The 20437-nt window shown below is 42.7% G+C and overlaps 1 protein-coding gene across 1 annotated transcript; it reads left to right on the forward strand.

Annotated features, from left to right (window-relative positions):
* The first annotated feature begins 1529 nt into the window (after positions 1 to 1529).
* On the forward strand, positions 1530 to 11181 carry ADAMTS1 (ADAM metallopeptidase with thrombospondin type 1 motif 1). The gene is made up of 9 exons (XM_084609689.1): positions 1530 to 2563; positions 3895 to 4241; positions 4661 to 4793; positions 5206 to 5373; positions 5711 to 5997; positions 6186 to 6372; positions 6504 to 6679; positions 7528 to 7703; positions 8081 to 11181. The coding sequence occupies exons 1-9, from the start codon at positions 1984 to 1986 to the stop codon at positions 8820 to 8822; spliced, it is 2796 nt and encodes a 931-aa protein (XP_084465815.1). The 5' UTR covers positions 1530 to 1983; the 3' UTR covers positions 8823 to 11181.
* The last annotated feature ends 9256 nt before the right edge of the window (positions 11182 to 20437 follow it).

Raw genomic sequence — 20437 nt, forward strand, 5'->3', positions numbered from 1 at the left:
AGGGAAAGACATATCTTGCTGCAGTATAGGATTGGCACTGCATATAGAGAGAGTACAGTAGGTAAATGAAATTGCAGAAGTATTCACTATACATAAAGGCCACATCATGGAGAATAATTGTTTTGGCCTCTGAATTTTACCTTCCTATTCAAGTAACACTAAGGAATTATTTAAATCTCAAAGTCCTGGTATGGATCACTAATAAGTATAGTATTTCTGTTAATATTCAGACATTTGTTTATTGGTTCTTTGCCCTCTTTCTTAAAGAAGGGCCTTAATTGGAGGAAAAGTAGAATATTAAGTCAAACTGTAAACACCTAAAACGAGTTCCATTTAAAGAATTAAGTGGATTAGCTGTACCACTATGGTTGGTTATGGTTTTAAAGGAAGTTATTGACTGCACCTACATCAATGTCTCTGTTTAAGTGATTTAAAAGGAGTAAGGTCCCAGAACTACAGGTGCACAACAGATTGTAAGTGTTATGAGGACTGTGAAAAAGCAGGAAGCTGGATAGACTTAAAAAAAAAATCCAGTTGTTAGATGTCAGATCACCTTAAGATTTGCTTTGCCTTTTACCTGTACTTCCATAATATTTAAACCTGTTAACCAATAGTTCCAGCTTCCGGCAGAGGCAGGATCACTATGAAGAAGTCTGAAAATGAGTAACTGGAAGGGAAAATAAATTTCTTTTAATTTTGCAACTATCTTTAGTGCAAAGAGTGAAACAGTAATGGATTGGCCCACAATGATCAAGTTAAGGAGGGCACTGGATTAATCACCTGGGCTGTAAAACTTTAGAAATGCTACCAGCTGAAATCTAAGTACAACTGGCCCGTTTGTCTTGAAAATTCAACTGCGGCATTTGCCACTTCTAGCCTAGTTCACCCGCCCTACCTCTGACTCGGTGAGGGTGGCCTAGGTCGTCGCTGCCCTTGTGCAAAGGGAGCTCTGCGTGGGGGACCTGGCCAGGCCTCCCTCCCTTCTGCGTCTGTCGAGAATAGGTGACAAAAGCAACGTTCCCCTCTCGTGCTTGCATTTTAAGTAGTGGTTCGCCACAATGGGGCTGGGCCCCCCGGGGAGTGTGTGTGAGAGAGTGTGTGTGTGGGGGGGGGGAGAATATCAGGGCTCCCCGAGAGCGCCAAAACCCAGGCGGGGAATTTGGAGGGGGACGAAGGGATGGGGGGGAGGGGGGCTGCGCTACCTGTCACCTCCCTCCCCCCTGCTGCAGCCCTGAGCAGCTCCAGCCTTCTCCGTCCGACGTGGAAAACCCGGGCAGCGGGCAGAGCCCAGGCTGGGGGCGGGGAGCAGGCGGCGGCGGCTGCAGCGGCTTGGCTCACCCCGCTCTGTGTGGGGCAGCCCCAGCTCCGCCCGAGGCCCCGGCGGGAGCGGGGTGGGGGCCCAGCCGCCGCACGGTTGCGCAGGCAGAGTGAGCTCAGCGCTCCAGCCGCTCGGAACTAGGGGCGGTGCCTGGCGGGGGCAGCTGTGGGGGGGCTGCCCGGGCAAATCCCATAAAGGGCGGCCCCGGCGGCCCCGGCTCCTGCACTCACGCCGCACCGCGGAGGCGCTCGGAGCCCAGGGAGTTTGCAAAGACGGGACGCCCCCCTCCTCTCCAGCAACAAGCCCGAGCGCAGGGCAGGGCTGCGGACGTGCAAGCGGCTGTGCCCCGACTCGGAGAGGAGACGCGCCGAGCCCGGCAGCCGGAGCCTCCCCTGCCACCAACTCTCTCGGCAGCGCCAGGAGCCGGGGGGAGCCGAGCCAGCTCCTGCGCCCCGCAGCACCCTCCCCACCCTGCAGCTGCGCTCCGGCCATGGCAGGGGCAGCGCCTCCTCTGTAGGGACTCCGAGACCGCGCCGCGCTCCTGCTGCAGCGCCCTGACTGCGCGCCTGCCCCCGAGCCTCTTCCCGGCCGCCTGCGGCTCGCCCCCGAGCCGGCTGCTCCCTGCGCTCCCCCTGCGCCTCCCCGCCCGAGCCCCGGCGCGCAGCATGGGGCCCGCCCCCCTGCTGCTGGCGGCGCTGCTCTGCCTCTGCCCGCGGGGCGCTCCCGGCAGCCCCGCGCCGCGGGAGGAGCAGGAGCTGATCGTGCCCCTGCGGCTGGACTCCGCGGCCGAGCCGGCCGGCAAGAGGCTCTATCGCCTGGACGCCTTCGGGAAGCGGCTGAGCTTGGAGCTGGAGCCAGACAGCAGCTTCCTGGCTCCGGACTTCAGGCTGCAGTCCTTGGGCCGCCGGCCCCGGCAGGAGGAGGAGGAGGCGGTGCCGGAGCAGGGAGCCCCGCTCGGGATCCCACCCGCCGCCGACCTGGCGCGCTGCTTCTACTCCGGCACCGTCAACCGGGACCCGAGCTCTGCCGCCGCCCTCAGCCTCTGCGCGGGGCTCCGCGGGGCTTTCTACTTGCAGGGGGAAGAGTACTTTATCCAGCCGGCCAACGCCTCCCAGCCGCAGCTCCACCTCCTGCGCCGGCGGCCCCAGAGCAGCGTCCGCCCGAGCGGCGGCTCCAAGTGCGGCGTGACCGACCAGAGCTTCCCCCGGGCCGCAGAGGGACAGCGGGCGCCCGTGGGCCAGACAGGTACTGGGACCCTGGTTGACTCCCGTGCGGCTTCTCTCCCATTTACTCTCGTAGGAGCCTCAGGCTGATGACCTGAAATCGACACGTCCTCAGGGGCGTGAATGTCCCGTGCGCGTTGGAGAGAGACAGACCCTGGGGAGGGATTCTCAAAAGAACCTCTGGCTCTTTTGGCAATTCCACCCTCCGCTTCCGAGCACATCCCTGCAGGCGGGGATGGGGAACTCTTTGTTGTACTCCCTTCCAGCACATTAAGCATTTCTCCCTCGGTAACCTCTAGCTGTACTGCGGGTTGGATTGGAAAAGGACAGAAGTTTAGTGCAATGAAAAACCATACCTCCTGCAAATACAGAGTGTGTGCATGGATGAAGTGAGCTGTAGCTCAGGAAAGCTTCTGCTCAAATAAATTGGTTAGTCTCTAAGGTGCCACAAGTACTCCTTTTCTTTTTGCCAAATACAGACTAACACGGCTGTTACTCTGTAGCCAAGACTGTCATCTCAATTGCATGTGCGTAAAATCACAAATAACTCCTTTAAAGTCATTTGAGTTACGCTGGTGTAAATGAAGAGAGACTCTGGCTCACCAAATCGGGGCGTAAACAAAATACAGATCCAAGCAGAGGCACATTTGTTGTAAATGTTGATACAAAGAATCCCACCCCCTAGTAATTAGTGTACAGTATGGTCATTCAGAAAAAGGACTCCTGTCTCTGACACAGGTGTGTAGCAAAGAGAGGGAAAGTTACAGTGCCTGACAGCCCAGAAAGGGCCTACGAATGGGGGAGTTTAATCATCTGACTGCAACAGCACATGGGAACGGGAGGAGAGAGGAATGGAACTGAAAGTCAGACGAGGGCACAGTGTCCTACTAGAGTAAGAGGCGGTGCTGTTGCAGGGGCCCGGTAGCAATCGGGTTGCTTGGCAGGAGCCTCGAGTACTGCACTGTGCTTTCCACGTGGAGCCCAATGAAGTCTCATTCAGACTTCTGAGTCACCCTTTCGTTTGCAAGGTCTCACATCATACGCTTTTGGCCAAGGTTGCTCTTTACTGCATCAGCAAAAGTGACTTAGTGGGTGAGATTATGTTAACACTGCTCAGGTTTCAGAGGTCAAAAACCGGCTATTTTAAGTAGGTGTGCCCTCACAAGCCTCCGGTTCCATTTTAAGGTCTTTCTGCCGTTAGTAATAAAGTAATGTGGTAAAATATTTCCTGCCTTAGATGCAAATTTTGTTTGTTACTGTATTTTGTTCTAGTTCCTTATTATAATAATTTACAGTAATGTTTCTGGCCAGGCTATTCATATGCAATTTCCCCCTTTTTCTTTTTTAATATAGAAACTGGAAGCACACGGAAAAAAAGATTTGTGTCCAGCCCTCGCTATGTGGAAACCATGCTTGTAGCAGACCAGTCCATGGCAGAGTTCCATGGCAGTGGATTGAAGCACTATCTCTTGACTCTGTTGTCTGTGGCAGCCAAATTATACAAGCATCCCAGTATCCGAAACTCTATTAGTCTGGTGTTGGTAAAAATTCTGGTTATCTATGATGAGCAGAAGGGACCTGATGTTTCTTCTAATGCTGCCCTTACCTTAAGGAACTTCTGCAGTTGGCAAAAGCAACACAATCCACCCAGTGACCGACATGCAGAGCACTATGACACAGCAATCCTCTTTACCAGACAGGTAAGGGAAAGGAGAGGGAAAGTTTATTCATCTTTTTACAAACAAAGCAAGCCTAACCTTTTTAATTACAGTCTTCAGAAAAATCACATTTAGATTCAGTCATCTGAGATTATTGACTCAAACAAGTGGGATAATAATTAACCACCTTTTTGTAATGTTATCTTATTTCAGATGAAAGGCACTTTATATGCAGCATACTGCTGTTTTAATATATGGATTGTTTAGCAAGATTTAGCACTGAAATTATGGAATAAGTACAAGCATTTTTGCATGTTGCAAAGGAGAATTTTGCCATAGTATCTTGAAATTCTGAATCTTTATGCTTTTTCCATAAGTAAAGGCAAACTGCCAAGGTTGAATGATTCTTGCCAAGGTTAAGTCTTTGACCAGGTTAAATGAAACTGCCTTGTTTTTTAAAGGACCTTTGTGGTGCCAAGACATGTGATACCCTTGGGATGGCTGATGTGGGAACAATTTGTGATCCAAACCGCAGTTGCTCTATCATAGAAGATGACGGATTGCAAGCTGCCTTCACAACAGCCCATGAACTAGGTAATTCACCTTTGACATGAGCTTTGAATAATTTAAACTAGTCTGATACCATAAAGTAAATATCTCATTATGTAATAGGGCCCAATTCTGTGAGGTGTTGAATGCCCTCAACTCCTTCTAAAGTCAGTCAGTAGGAGACAATGGCACATGGCAGATTGTCAGGCAGGATTGGCCAGATAACTGTATGTGGGAGCTGTAGATTTGACTGCAATTGCAGAAACACCATCTTTCTTAGATTTGCAAATGAGACAAGCAAAAAGAAGGTGGCATCTGTTTAAAATGTTGGAACTATTCAGATAATTCTTTTAAGTATCTAAAATGCATTCAATGATCAGTTCAAGACTAACATTTAAAAATATTTGCTAATGCATAAAACAAACTTCCTAAAAATCCTTTTTTTTTTTTTTTTAAGGCCATGTGTTTAACATGCCCCATGACGACGCAAAGCAGTGTGCCAATATTAATGGTCTAAGCCGGGATTCCCACATGATGGCGTCTATGCTTTCCAATCTGGATCGAAGCCAACCTTGGTCTCCGTGCAGTGCCTACATGATTACAACATTTTTGGACAATGGATATGGTAAGTTTTTATTAAGCTTTCTATTCAAGTTTGTACTCTTAGCGTTTAAGTGGCAGCTAAAAGTATCTTTGTTTTCTTCCTACTTTAAAAAAAAACAAAACACTAAACTAAAAATGAAGCAGTCCCCTCCTTACAACACTTTCTGTTAGAGAACTCCAGTACAAGGTTATATTTTTACTTGGCTGCCAGTAACATTAAAGAAGTCTTTAACTGGTTCACATAATTGTTGGTGTAATGAAAGCTGAACAATTATTTGAACAAGAAAGCTAAGTGCAATCGAACAAATAAAATACATTTTTCCCATTCAAACCAGCTAATTGATTACTATTTTTTCCAGGTGAGTGTTTACTGGACAAGCCCCACAAACCTATACAGCTTCCCTCTGATCTCCCTGGAACTTTATATGATGCCAATAGGCAGTGCCAATTTACATTTGGAGATGAGTCCAAACATTGTCCGGACACAGCCAGCACGTGTACAACTTTGTGGTGTACAGGCATCTCTGGAGAATTGCTTGTGTGCCAAACTAAACACTTTCCTTGGGCAGATGGCACCAGTTGTGGAGAGGGGAAATGGTGTGTGAATGGCAAATGTGTAAACAAGACTGAGAAGAAGCATTATGATGTAAGTATTTTTTTAAAAATCTAGAATATGCAATAATATTTCAATAAGATACATAGTTTTAATTTCTGATAATGAGTAAATTGAGGGCGGTAGCTAATAAAACATAGAAGGAATCTTGTGCAAGGGGCTCAACTTAATTGAGAGTTTTAGTGTGGTGGTTGTTATATATTTGCTGTTTATCATTTTAGACCCCTGTCCATGGAGGCTGGGGATCATGGGGACCCTGGGGAGACTGCTCAAGGACATGTGGTGGTGGAGTGCAGTACTCCTTTAGAGAGTGTGATAACCCAGTTCCAAAGAATGGAGGAAAGTACTGTGAAGGCAAACGGGTGCAATACCGATCGTGTAATATTGAGGACTGTCCAGATAATAATGGTAAGTTGGGAGTTGATCTTTGACATGGAGGAAGGGGATGTTGGGGGCAGGAGAGATGATTGGGGTGGGGGAGGAGCAAGACAATTAAAGATGAAGATCTAATGTCTGTCTAATTTTTCTCCTATGTATAGGCAAAACCTTCAGAGAAGAGCAGTGTGAAATACACAATGACATTTCCAAATCCCCTTTTGGAAGTGGACCTGCAGTGGAATGGACACCCAAGTTTGCTGGAGTCTCTCCAAAGGATAGATGCAAACTTGTCTGCCGAGCAAAAGGCACCGGATATTTCTTTGTTCTGCAACCTAAGGTATTTTTTAAAATATGTGTTGTACATTACATTTTAAGCAGGAATTCTTACCTTTTCTGATTCTTTTTTTAAAGTGGAGTCAAAGGATATGCAAACTAAAATATTTTAATCATAAGCTTTTAAAATATCTTCGCCAGATTTTCCGTTCCTCTGTTCTACAAGTAGTCTAATCACATATTTAAATCTAGTTTGTATTGACGGGGACATGCTTCTTTCAAACTCAGTCACAGCTTTTTAAACTCACATACTTATCACATTTTATTAAACTGGAGTTTTTACAGAACATTGTGTTTCTATTATTTTATTCAACTTTTCATAGGTCCTTCAGCCTCAGGTTAAATATCTGCTCTTTGTCTCACATTCCTAAAAGGCTAACATCTTAAAACGGTCAAAAAGAAATACTTTTTAATGTAATATATTTAGGCAGTGGAACTGGGAACCAATGGCTTAGCAAGATTAAGGAATAAATACGCTTTTAAGACTAGCTTCTACAGCTATTTGCTAGGTAGGATACTGTTGAAAGGGCTATCAGTCCTTATGCTTCATGGCCCAAGACTGACTCAACTGGCTTTAGGAAGCAATGTCCTTCCTTATATGGGCTTAAACAATTTAAAGTTGTCCCTTTGATAAACACTGATATTAAATCAATTTCTCATGTTACCATGGCATTTTAGTGTTGTAAGTGGAATGAAGTAGCACTGCATACTCTAAATGAATACTTTTACTTTCAACAGTTGCTATCTTCAGAATATGAAGGGGACATGTTGCATCCATATTTTAATTTTATTATCCGTGTTTGCAAATAAAATGTCCATGTTCTAATCAAAGGCACTATTACTTTTTTAAAGGTTGTGGATGGCACCTCTTGTAGCCCAGATTCCACTTCTGTCTGTGTGCAGGGGCAATGTGTAAAGGCTGGCTGTGATCGTATGATAGGCTCCAGTAAGAAATATGACAAATGTGGTATCTGTGGAGGCAATGGATCTACCTGCAAGAAAGTGTCAGGCACTCTCATTAGTGCAAAGTGAGTTTACAAATACTGTTCCTCTTTTGAACTGCAATAGTTAATATCTTGCAAAATAACCTTTCTGTTTCAAAGACAGGTATTGGCTCAGTTTACTCTTAGAATTGAAAACTAATCTTTTAAAATCAGTTGATTTAGTTATAATTTTTTAAAGTAAAATCCCAATTAAATTAAGTGCATCATACAAGGATCTCCTGTATTGTAGCAGTAATTTAGGATGATTGAACAAAGCATTTTTGCACATGCTTGTGCCTATTGAAGTTAATTGGACTAAAGCATGTGCATAAGGTAAAGCTCAAAATTTAGTGTTTTTGCTAAATTGAAGCCTTAATTAGTGGAAGACTAAGGACTCAACATTTGCATTTTGTTCCCTGTAGACCTGGTTATCATGATGTTGTCACCATTCCTGCTGGGGCAACCAATCTTGAAGTTAAGCAGCGAAATAACAGGGGTTCACGACATGATGGCAGTTTCCTTGCTATTAAAGCTGCTGATGGCACATATATTCTTAATGGTGACTACACTCTATCGACATTGGAACAAGACATTACTCATAAAGGCAGTGTTTTAAGGTACAGTGGCTCATCTGCAGCTTTGGAAAGAATCCGCAGTTTCAGCCCACTGATGGAACCTTTAACTATCCAGGTTCTGACTGTGGGTGACTCACCTCAACCTAAAATCAAATATACCTATTTTGTGAAGAAACCACTACAGTCTGGGTCTGAGAAAGCTTCCAGCAAAAAGAAAGAATCTTTTAACGCCATCAAGGAGACGATCTTATCTGAATGGGTTATTGAAGAATGGGGAGAATGTTCAAAGTCATGTGGGTCCGGTTGGCAAAGAAGATCTGTCAAATGCAGAGACCTTAATGGGCAGTCTGCCACAGACTGTGCGAAAGAACTCAAACCAAATGATCTCCGATCATGTGCAGACATGCCCTGCCCACAGTGGCAATTGGGAGACTGGTCACCATGTTCTAAGACATGTGGGAAAGGATTCAAGAAGAGATTATTAAAATGTATGTCTTACGATGGCAGTATGTTGCCACAAGAAAGCTGTGACCCTTCAAAGAAACCTAAACATTTAATAGACTTTTGCAATGTTACAAAGTGCACTTAAACAGTATCCAGTTGGGAAAGCTAAAGATTTTTTTTTTCTCTCAGAACAGTGCACTGAAAACAAGAGAGTTAGAGGTAGCATATGTGTCTTGCATATAAAGGGCATGGTGAGGATTCATTGAGAAGGGACAGTAAAAAATAATTTTAGGGTGGTGTTGCATCATAAAAATATCCTGCAAAGTGCAGATTTGATAGCTTAGGAAGCCAATGTCACTAACTCTTTCATCTTCAGTAGATAAAGCCCTAAGGCATTATAATTTCCTTTTTAAGTCGGTTACAAGTTAAAGAAAATATAAGCAGGGGCCAAACTGAGTTTAAGTAAACATTTCAGACCCCCCCCCTTAAATTTGTGTTGTGGTACTGTTCAAGTCCCTAAGGTTTTTTTTACGTGGGTAGCTTGGGGTGGGGGGTAGGAGGGAGAAAATAGCTTTCATCTAAGCTTAAAATAATTGGTCAAGGCTTACCTACCTCACAAAGGACAAAAAACCGGATTAGAAAAGGAGTTTCAACTACGTTGTTCATGGCTGCTATTGTTTCAGAGATTAGTTTTATATAAAAATAAAGCCATATTCTCCACAAGTAGAGTCAAAAATATCAAGAAAAATCACTCTAACTTAACCTAACTTAACCTGCAGACAACTAGAATGTTCTATTTTTAAGCATCTTTGTATCACCCAATGTTTCTATCCATTTTTCTCATCCATGCCGATGTAGTCATTGTGACATGTGTAACCCACAAAGCTGGAATAAGTGGCAATCTCCATGGAGCAGGTTCTGTCTAAAAGTTGTTGCTTTTAGTGCCTCCTGACCAAACCACTGGTTTCTTTGGTTCTACCATACTGTCAACCAAAGTTATGACAGTGAAGATTTGAGCGCTGTCTCAAGTTCTAACTTTTTACCATGTTCCAGCCAATACTAGCTTACTTTTTTGTGTTATGCAGATCAGAGGAAAAAGAAATTCCCAGTATGAATGGGAATCTCTAATATATGACATTTTTATAGTGCTCAAATCACTTTTATAAGGCGGGAAAGACAAAGCTGAAGGATAGCAGGTCCATCCACAGCAGTACACTAGCAGTTGCGTAATTAAAAGTTTGTGCCAGTCCATAGACTATGAGAGAATATGGCTTTCCATATGTATATAGTAAAATATATTACTATAGATTATATATACTTTATAAGTATTTTATATTTCTTTACCTTCTGGGAAGGGTTATAGTTTGTAATAAATGCGCATAATAAACCTATTTATTTTTATACTTCCTGTGATCTTTTAAGTTATCGCTTTTTTAAAAGGACATATAACAAGGATAGAGTATTTATACAGTATAATATGTTACTAGAGGTAATAAATGAACACTATGAATTTTTGAATTTGAGTGTTTTTATTTCTACTTTATATATAGATTTTTACTCCAGTGAAAGTACCTGAAATCTAGAGTAACCTTTTCAAAAGTGACTAAGGGATTTAGGAGCCTAAGTTTTATAGGTGCTTTTGAAAACTTTTCCCATAATGTCTTATGCCATGGTAAAAGAGTAATCTTGTGTTTTGTTATTTAAACACCAACAAGGTGCACAGCAGTTATTTCATTTTTTTAGACGGAAAAAATGGAATATGAGTTAATTGATATTCTTGATTTTAATTGGGCTTATGGATGGGGCAGAACTTGTTCTGTCAGCTTGTGTTTGTAACCAGCAAAATTTCTACAAAACTAGCTAATTTTCATGTAGTACTTAACATTTTAAAATGCATTACTGGGAAAGATGCATTTAAGTTTAATAATAATAATAATTAACCAAAAGTCAGAGGTTCCCTTAAGCAAATTTCTTGAGGGTATGATAAGCACTCTTTTAATTAGAAATACATTTTTAGTGAACTGCTCTAACATTTTTTGTAACATGCTCAATAATGTTGACATTTTAAATCAGAGTTTAAACATCCAGAAACTGAATTTTATTCCCTTAACTCTGACTCAATGCCCACTGAGCTCAAGAGGAAAAACTACTATTGACATCAATGGGAATTTTTGTCTTTTGGCTTTCAAAGGAGCAGGAGTATGCCCAGTGTGAAAATTGAAGGCCTCTCACTGCTCTCTGAAATCCTGTTGAAGTTACATCTGTTAAGGGAAAGTAAAATTTGGCACAGTATCCTTTTAAAGGTGCCCTGACAAATGTTTGGCCTTCTGTGTTGTGAAGCAGTAATTCTCTGTTACTCCACGGGTGATATCCTGACCCTGTTAAAGTCAGTGGTGCTAGGATTTCACCCCTTGTGCAACGTAGTACCTTTTCCTTACTATGCTGGCCAGTTTGCACTAAATGTGATGGTTAGAAATAAACACTACAAAATATTTTAACTTTTATTTGTGGTTTTAATTCCATGGTCTTTCCATGAGAACGGTAGGAGTAAATATTGTTTTACTGTATCTTATTTCTACTAACATTAAATCATAGCTTTTTTTTAAAAAAAACACCACAGTTGATGGGTGAGAAATCAAATGTACAGCAGTTTGCAAAAAAGACAGTCTGTTTTAATTTTACACTGCACCTCTCCTCCCTATCAAATTTATTTTCTAACAAATACCAACTGCACATAGCCTAAGTGCTTAGTTATACTGGCACAGTTCATGCTATCAACTTGTGAACCCAGTGAGTTATAGTAATAAAATTCCAGCAATGTGCTGTAGCTAAGGAATGGGCTTGGGCCCAAGATCTCTGGTTAGTAATCAGTGCCTTACCCAATACTACATACATCAACCAAGAATAAGTGAGCTGTGTAGGGCTAACAAAACAGAGGAAACTGTTTCTCACAAGCATACCTATGTCGATTAAAGGCATTCCATGGTGCTGACATCCTCTCCCCACTCCCAATAAAAGGCTGAAAAGACATTTTTAGAGAGGGAAATTATATTTTATGCACACTCTTTCATGTCGAAGTGCGCTCAATAAAATTGAATGCAGCAGATCCCTATTGTTGCAAAAAGTTTCATAAGACCTTTTATTTCTCTCTATACATTTCTAAAGTGCTTACACTCATATTATGTGGGCACTCTAATGATTAGAATGGTCAGTATCTTTAGCTAAGATGTAAATGAGGTGTGGGGGGGATTCTAAACATTTGTTCTATATTAGAATTAAAGATATACATGGCAATGATGATTATATTTGCATTCATAAAAACAAAATGAAATAATAAAATGTTATGATAGGCTATTTGCTATATTGGTGTTTGTGGCACAATGAACACAAACACAGCAGTGCAAAGGTCAGGTCATTACCAAAATTTGTAGCTCAGTGGACCAGGATTACATTTTTAAATTGTAGTTTTCTAGCTAGAAAACCACAGCTGTAATATTTTTCTTTCACCAATTTATGAACTCTTATCAGTTGTGCTATAACACTAGAATAGGGCTTGTAAAATCATTCTTTTTTAAAAAGTGGGATTTGGTTACTGAAAGAGCATGTACCAAATACTACATGATTTTAAAAAACTTAGTTAAAAGAAAGTCTAGCCCCATGAAAGGATACTCTCTTATGTGACACAGCAAAGGAAAAATAAGCAAAATAAACTGGATGTGATTTATCTGTGTGGCAGTTGAGATCGCAAAGCAATTAAATATATCTTCTGTAATAAGAGTCCGCCAATTTATAGCGCTTATGGCGAAGGATTGGCCTGCGCACTATTCTTTGTGAATGCACCTTTTTTGCATAAGAGCCTCTAAACATTATTACTGACTTATTTAATACAAAATTAGGTCCAGAAAGAGAGAGATAGAAAGTCAGGTTGTGTGTTTATTTAGAGGACATTTTAACATAGGAAATAATCCTTAAAGGTATCAAAAGCACTTTGTTATTTAAACTGTTATTTAAATCAATGCAAAGTGTCCTATTGTCTTCAGTTGGCTTTGGAGCAGGCCTTTGGCAAACTCTAGATGGACTATTTTAGCCCAGTTTTACTAGTTTCCTCACCCAACAGATTCAGAGTTAATCACCATAAACACTGTAACCTGCATACCGTTTCCCTCTGGGGTCATACCTGGCATTGTTCATTGGGTGTATAAGTATCCGGCAGCCTCTCCAGTCAGACAGATAATGAGCAGGCACTCTTTTCTCTTCTCCTCTTTTACCTGCACCTCTCCTCCACCCCCTTTTAAACTGAGGTTTAATTCCATGTCAAAAATATGTGCTTTTAGTCCTTTAGAAATTGGGTACAGACGAAGGGGAAGTCTAGTTACAAGGATATTTCTTCCTCAGACCCCATTTTTTCAGTTTAACCCTTTGACAGTTGAGTGGACATTTATCCAGATTTTAACTGAGCTAAACTTGCCTGTCTCAGCAATACCACCAGCTTGGATTTATTGCCAGAAAATGTACAGGTGTATCTGAGTTGTGTGGACACAGAAGATGAACCATGAGTCGTAAAATATTTTATGCAGAATAGCTGCCTGGAAGTGCCAAAATGAATTAAATCTGCTTATCTTAATTATCCTCCAGTTCAATGCTCTCTGCTATACTGTGCCAATCCATCCGAAGACTGCACTATCTTTCAGTTACTGATAAGAGCTTATCTGTTGCTAGAGCAGAAGATAAGTGACAGTAACAGCAATTACAAGAATATTTCTTGAAGTAGTGAACTTCTTCCACTATGGGGTTTCCAGGTACTGAGGTTCTGTGATCCAAAGTCTTTGTGACTCTTTTGGTGGAGTTCAATGAGCTTTGAATCAGGCCTTAAATCTTGTAAGATTACTAGACTCAAAGAACCCTATTTTCAAATTTGGGTATCTAAATTAGGGAGCAGATGGGCGTTTGGGTAGGAATGTGGATATGTAACATTCCCTCTCCAGCTAATTAGAATGTCAAACTGTGGCATTTGGGAAACCAGTTAAGGCTCCCCTATCTGGGAAATGGACCTACAGTCTGATATAGGGACAGATGTCCTATATAGTATTTCAGTGGCAAGACTAGGAAATCTGGAGCTGAAATTTTGGTTTACATGATTGCCATATTACTAAAAGCAGAATTGGAAAGGGCCTAATTTGATCCTAGTGATAGAGAGTCAGGACCTAATTCACCATTATTTCAAATGTGTTAATGATTGATGGAAGAAGCCGCATGCAATGCATTCTGCTATATTCCCATCCCTGTGGTCTAAGCATAGCTGTGAAAGTAAGAAAGTACGTTCTTACCTGAATCACAATTTTGCTGCTGTTCTGCTGTTTGTAATTATGTATGGTTTCAGACTGTAGACGTCATAGATGATTTTGAATGTCATTTTGAAACAAAATAATTTAATAAATGTAACTTTTAACTTTGTATTAGATAGTTGTTGAGCGGAAAGCAAGTGGTACTATTCATCATAAACTTCTACTTGTTTATCCATCTGTAATGTGGGTATAACAAAGAGGCACAGTGAGGTTAACTGATTTTCCCCAGATCACACAATGAATTAGTGGTATACTCTCTGTGTGTGTGCAAGGGAGACCTTTGGAGTCTTCCTGGACTTTTAATCACAAATTTATACCATATTAACAGCACAACACATCTTAACACAGTAGTTCAGGAAAGGAAATAGAGAAAAATACTCTCTCCAGTTGAAACTGCAAGGGAAATTTAAGAGGGCAGACGATAATTACCAAATCTGATATGTAGCAGGACACCAATGCTAACAATCCCCCCTTAATATCTAACTTCTGCACTTCAGCAACCTGTGAGATTTCTGATGATACATTGTCTCTACATACAAAAAAGAACAGAAATGAAAAATGGAACTCTACTGTTAAATGAGAAAACCCTGTAGGCCTGGCACAACACCCACTCAGTGAAATCAGCAGGAAGACGCCCATTGACTTGAGGTGCGTTACAGAACAGCACTTTCTATAACTAAAAAATAGTAGATCATTCATTTTCATTTTTTTAAAATGAACCAATTAGGTTTACACCAGTCAGTGAGGCACTAATTCAATTGCATTGCCATCTGGATAAGGTTCAAATATTAACAAAGTTAGACACGTGAAAAAGTTGTTGATCACATGCAACTGCAAACATCTCTGAGGCTGTGTCTACACTACGCAACTGTTAGCAACGCCGCTGTGCCACTACAGCTGTGTCGCTAAAAGGCGCAAAGCGTAGCCATTGTTTGTCATCAGGACAGCGCTCTCCTGCCAACAAAAAACGTCCACCCCCAACGAGCGGCGTTAGCGTTGTCGGCAGGAGAGCGCTCCTGCCCACAAAGCGCTGTTCACGCCAGTGCTTTTCGTCAGCAAAACTTTTGTCTTTCAGTGGTGTGTGTTTTTTTAACACCTCTGAACGACAAAATCTTTCTTCATACGGGAGCTATTCCATACACCTAATCATTTTTGTTGCCTTTCTTTGTACTTTTTCCAATTCTAACATATCTTTTTTGAGAGGAGGCGACCAGAATGGCAGCCAGTATTCAAGGTGCGGGCGTACCATGGGTTTATATAGTGGCATTATCGTATTTTCCGTCTTATTATTCATCCCTTTCCTAATGGTTCCTAAGATTCCGCTAGCCCTTTTGGCTGCTGCTGCACACTGAGCAGATGTTTTCATAGAACTATCCAGAGTGACGCCAATAAGTCCTTGAGAACAGAGAAGTGACCTTATCCTGTGTTTTGTGACTGGCCCTAGGCTGCTAAAAGTGAAGATCAAGAGTGTGTAGTGGGGGGAAGGGATGCAAAGAGTGGCACAAAGTTCAAGAAAGTCTCAAACTCCATCTGGGGAGGGACTGGAAAGCTGTGCTTTAGAGCATTTGGCAGGCAGCGACTGGGAAGTTATCAAGCAATACTTATTTTCTTCCAAATATTGGTTTATTTCCTTTCTTTACACAATCCAACTGACGTTTGTTTAATAATAAAAAGAAATTCATTCCTCCCTTACTGAGGAGATTTGGAATTTGTGGGGTGGGGGAGGGCAGCAGATTGGGAAAGATGAGCCTGAGGCCATATAAAAAGGGGATTATAAAGAAAATGTAAGTGTTCTATCTACATTGATCCAAAGAGAGAATAGGGGCTTTGAGGCTCTTGAAGGAATTTTCCTGTGAAATATTGCAGCTGAAAGAGGGGGAGTTTTGAGTAGCTCTAGAAGTTTGGCTGGGAGGAATGGGGGCTCAGAGAGCCAAGATATTCTTGGGTCCCATCAATTTTGATTTACGGAAATTCCAGTGGGTTTTTTGGAGATTTGACTGAGTCTGCTACCAATCTGCTAACCCTCTGTATCTCACAGCTGGACTGGAAAAAAATTCCCTTCCCTCTGAAACAGTCATTGGATTAGAAAATATTCCAACCTAAAGAGAGCTATATTCTGGCCCCAGAAAGCCATCGGATAGAGATGCTGAGTGGTCAGGGAGTATGTCTGGACTCTAAGAAAATCCAAGCCTAATCCAATCAAATCCCATATTTAGAAAAACAATTTGATAATATTCCAGCAGTGAGAGTAACATTTAACGTAAGCTCAAAACAAAATAATTATTCTTATTGGAATCACTGACTGTAAACCTCATTGTTTTCAGTCATGATACATATTCTCTCAAATATAATGCAAAGGAGATTGCAAATAAGAAAAATGGCTAAAATCTGTGGGATAACCACCACCACCTCACATTCCCTCTCAAGGTAACAGGTTTTCCCGAGGACTCGCTGCTTTTTGAAACTATACAGCAGGTTTCACCCTCTGGTGACTGTCCAATCTGTACCAGCAAGTTGACTGTAAGTGGAGAACAGGACATACCCCCATACGGAAGATAGATTGCAGTGCCTGGTCACTCAGAGTAAGTGGTTGGAGAGTGGCCACATTGTATACTACAATGGACCTAGTGGCCCAGTGATGTCTGGGTCACAATAACAGGAGTGGAGGAGAAGCTAGCTCTTTGTCTCTAGGGGTGCCTTGGCTGAATAGAGTGAATTGGGACGGGATTCCTGCCTTGGGGTCAGAGCCAGATTAACACAGGGGCTTTAGGGGCTGCAGCCCAGTGTGCTGGGCTAAAGGGAGCCCCAGCGCAGCAGGGGTCAGGCAGGCTGCCTGCCTGCATGCTGTGGCCCCAAGCCACTCCTGGAAGTGGCCAGCTTCTGGCATGTCTCTGCACATCCCTGGGGGGCCGGGCGAGGCAGCTCCATGCACTGCTCCCGCCCCCTGCACAGTGCCCCCAGGAACCAGCCAATGGGAGCTGTGGGGGCAGCACTTGCGGGAGCAGGTAGTGCATGGAGACACACTGCGGGAACATAGATCTTCCTAGTTTTACAGATCATCCTGGTTTAATCTCCTCTCTTGGGGAGATCGTGAATAAATTGTCCAGGTTTGAAATGCAGAGATTCAGAGTATCCATAGCTTCTGAGGCTATGAAGATTTGTCCCATTGCAGAATGCTGGGAACGAAGTAGTGGATACTCAGAGGATTCCAGGAGTTTCCAGTGCCAGGAAAGTGGATTCTGAGATTTTTATTCAATTTCATTTGGAGGTCAGGAAAGAGATTCTGGGACTGGAGATGATTGCTACCCAAGACCTGGACTACTAAGAGATAATGGTTGGATTTGGCTGCCTTTGCAGTGGAGGAGTGACATTTAACCTACAGAGGTACCTATCAAACTAACTAATAACTTGCTTGTCCACCTGTCTTTCTGCCTACCTAGATGTCTGCCATTCGATTTCTCAGGGTGCCTTTGTCTTTGCTTGGCTTTGTACTTCAGTGGCTCCCTGCCTATTTACTTTACCTATTTGCTTTGTTGCCTGGCAATTCCCTTCCTGCTTTGGTTCTGCCTAAGGCTATGTCTACACTGCAGCAGCTACAGCGGCGCACCTGCACCAATGCAGCTGCGCCACAGTTGTGCTTCTGATGAAGACATTTTAAGCAGACAGGAGAGCGCGCTCCCTTAATAATTCCTGCCTCTGTGAGAGGCGGTAGCCATGTTGGTGGAAAAAGCCCGACATAGTGCTGTCTACACTGGTGCTTAGGTGGTATAATTTACGTCGCTTAGGAGTGGGATTATTCACACTCCTGAGTGATGTAAGTCAGTGGTTCTCAAAGCTGGTCCGCCGCTTGTTCAGGGAAAGCCCCGGCGGGCTGGACCGGTTTGTTTACCTGCCGTGTCTCAGGTTCGGCCTATCGTGGCTCCCACTGTCCGTGGTTTGCCGCTCCAGGCCAAGGGGGGCTGCGGGAAGCGGCACGGGCCAAGGGACAGTGGGAGCCGTGATCGGCCGAACCTGCAGACATGGCAGGTAAACAAACCGGTCCGGCCCGCCAGGGGCTTTCGCTGAACAAGCGGCGGGCCGGCTTTGAGAACCACTGATATAAGTTATACTGAAGTAATTTGTAGTGTAGACATAGCCACAGTGTCTGACTAGTGAGCTCCTCTTTGCTTTTTGTTTGGATGTTTGAATGAACCCCTAGAGACCAGCCCTGATTTTGTGGCTGTCTCTGTCTGTGCATACCAAGACACCAATCCACCTCCCCCTTCTTCAGTTTCATATTGAGGGGAGGACACATTCAATGGCTCCACCCACTGCTCCACCCACCTGTTGATGGGCTGAGGGTGGGGTACCAGGTACAGAGTCTGTGCTTTCCCATACATACTCAGGCCAAAATGTGGAGAGGCCATGCAGGAGGTACATATTTCCTTTTAACTCTCTGTGTGGCCACCTAAGGCATGAGCTGGCCCTAAATAACTAAATAAAATCTTGCTTTTTCAAAATATTTTAAACAATGGGCTGCATGTGAAACTCTTCCATTTGTTCGCTGATCTCTCAATTGAAAGCAAGTGAATTGATGTTGAGAGTTTTGTGTAAGTGCCAATAAATATACAATGTAGAAAAAATAAAAAGTTTTGCCTTTTTAGCTGAAGTAATTAATCCCCCCTCAGCAAGGTTTCTGATGGAAAAGCTGACAAAGCTTAAATAAGACCCAATGGAGTCAGTAACACTGTAATGTGAGAGGATGGCAGCATTATTTTTTGAAGACAATACATTGTTCTATGCTAATTTTAAATTATTTTAAATTAAGATCCTCTGAAACCCAGATGTGAAGAAAGACATTCCCATGTAGAAGCAACAGTTACTGCAGACTTGTTTTAAGCTTTTATGTAACATCTTATAGTCATTATGTACAGACATTGTTCCCTAGCAATAAACTGTCCATACTCTACAGAGTCACAACTTCTTCAAAGGGACAAAACTGCCAGCTTATGGAAAAATTCTAAGGGATATTTCATAACATTTGATTTCTTCCTCATGAAGTGATTTTCCACCATAGTTTGGTCTTTTAATATATTGGCAGTGAAAGAGAGAATGAGGCAGAAAAAAAATGTTTTGTTAATGATACATATGTTAATGGTAAACACAAATTCCATTATATTTTACAGAGAGCACAATCCTTCAATTTTTCTCCCATGAGTAATGCCACTGAAGTCAATGGGACAACTCACATAAGTAAGGGCTATACGACTGGATCCATTATTCTTAGTGAAGAGAAGTCAAGGAGTGCCTGATGAAGCCCATAGCTGGTAATGGCATAGTCAGAATGTGAGATTGTTTTTTTTTTTTCTTTTGAATGACTTTAAATATTTCAGATTTCCTGGTCCAGCCAAACTACATTAGTGGGGCTGAAGCAAGGCAGAGGGCAAAGGTCATGTTAAGCCATCTTCATGCCGCCTGATCCTGAAGAGCAAGCCTCTGGGTTTTTCTAACTTACACCTGGCTGCTCATGGCCCCAGAGGGCTGTTCTGGAATTCATTGATTGATGGTGAGACATAAAGATTCACTGGAAATGCCTCCTACACCTGAAGGAGGTGAAGAAGGGTATAGTATAGGAGCCATTACAGCTGCTCTACACCACTTGGGGATTCTCCTATGTAAGAGAAGTCCTCCATAGGCCAGATATGCCAGCTTTACAACTTTTTTTGTCCCATCAGAGCAGTGGAAAGTAGCTGAAGAAGGGGTCAGGATTTGGCCCAGAATTGCATGTTTATTTTTAAAGTCACACCTACTGTCTAATCTTGCAGCCTGTACTCATGGGATTGCTCCTGTGAGTAAGGACTGAACATTGGGATTGAGCCTTTGATCTGGAAAATCAATTCTTGCATGCATATTACAAGAACACACACACATAAAGACGAGGCATTTTCTCCAGAAGAATAGCTTTCATAAGCAACTCTTAGCAAATTTTGAGTACAGTCTAAAGTTATTTTCCACGTATCACAGAAACAGTAACGGTTTCCAAGGTATTACATTGCTTTGTGGTAATAAAATGTCTTCCTATGTCTAGCCAGTAGCATGGATGTGAAGCTGTACAGGTACACAAGGTTCAAGCTTCCTAGGCTGTTGTTAAAACATTGTCTGCACCTATTATGCCCAGTACATTCTGATTAGCAGAATGCTATCCAGAAAGCTGATGCAAGAAGTTTACTTTCAGAAGAAAAGACTGGTCTTAGGTGGGTCCTGTGATCACTAGAATTAGTGGATGAACTGGAATTGGATGAACTCAGAGTTACCTGAATCCAGTAATAATCATCAAATGATACTGTACCAGTACTGAGGGGGCGGAAGAAAGGGGGAGATATTTCAGTAATTTCCATTGGTGAGAAGGTTTTTGCAAGAACTACCTCAGCAAGCC

This window comes from Lepidochelys olivacea (genome assembly GCF_965140295.1).
Source record: "Lepidochelys olivacea isolate rLepOli2 genome assembly, chromosome: 1".
NCBI classification, from domain to species: domain Eukaryota; kingdom Metazoa; phylum Chordata; order Testudines; family Cheloniidae; genus Lepidochelys; species Lepidochelys olivacea.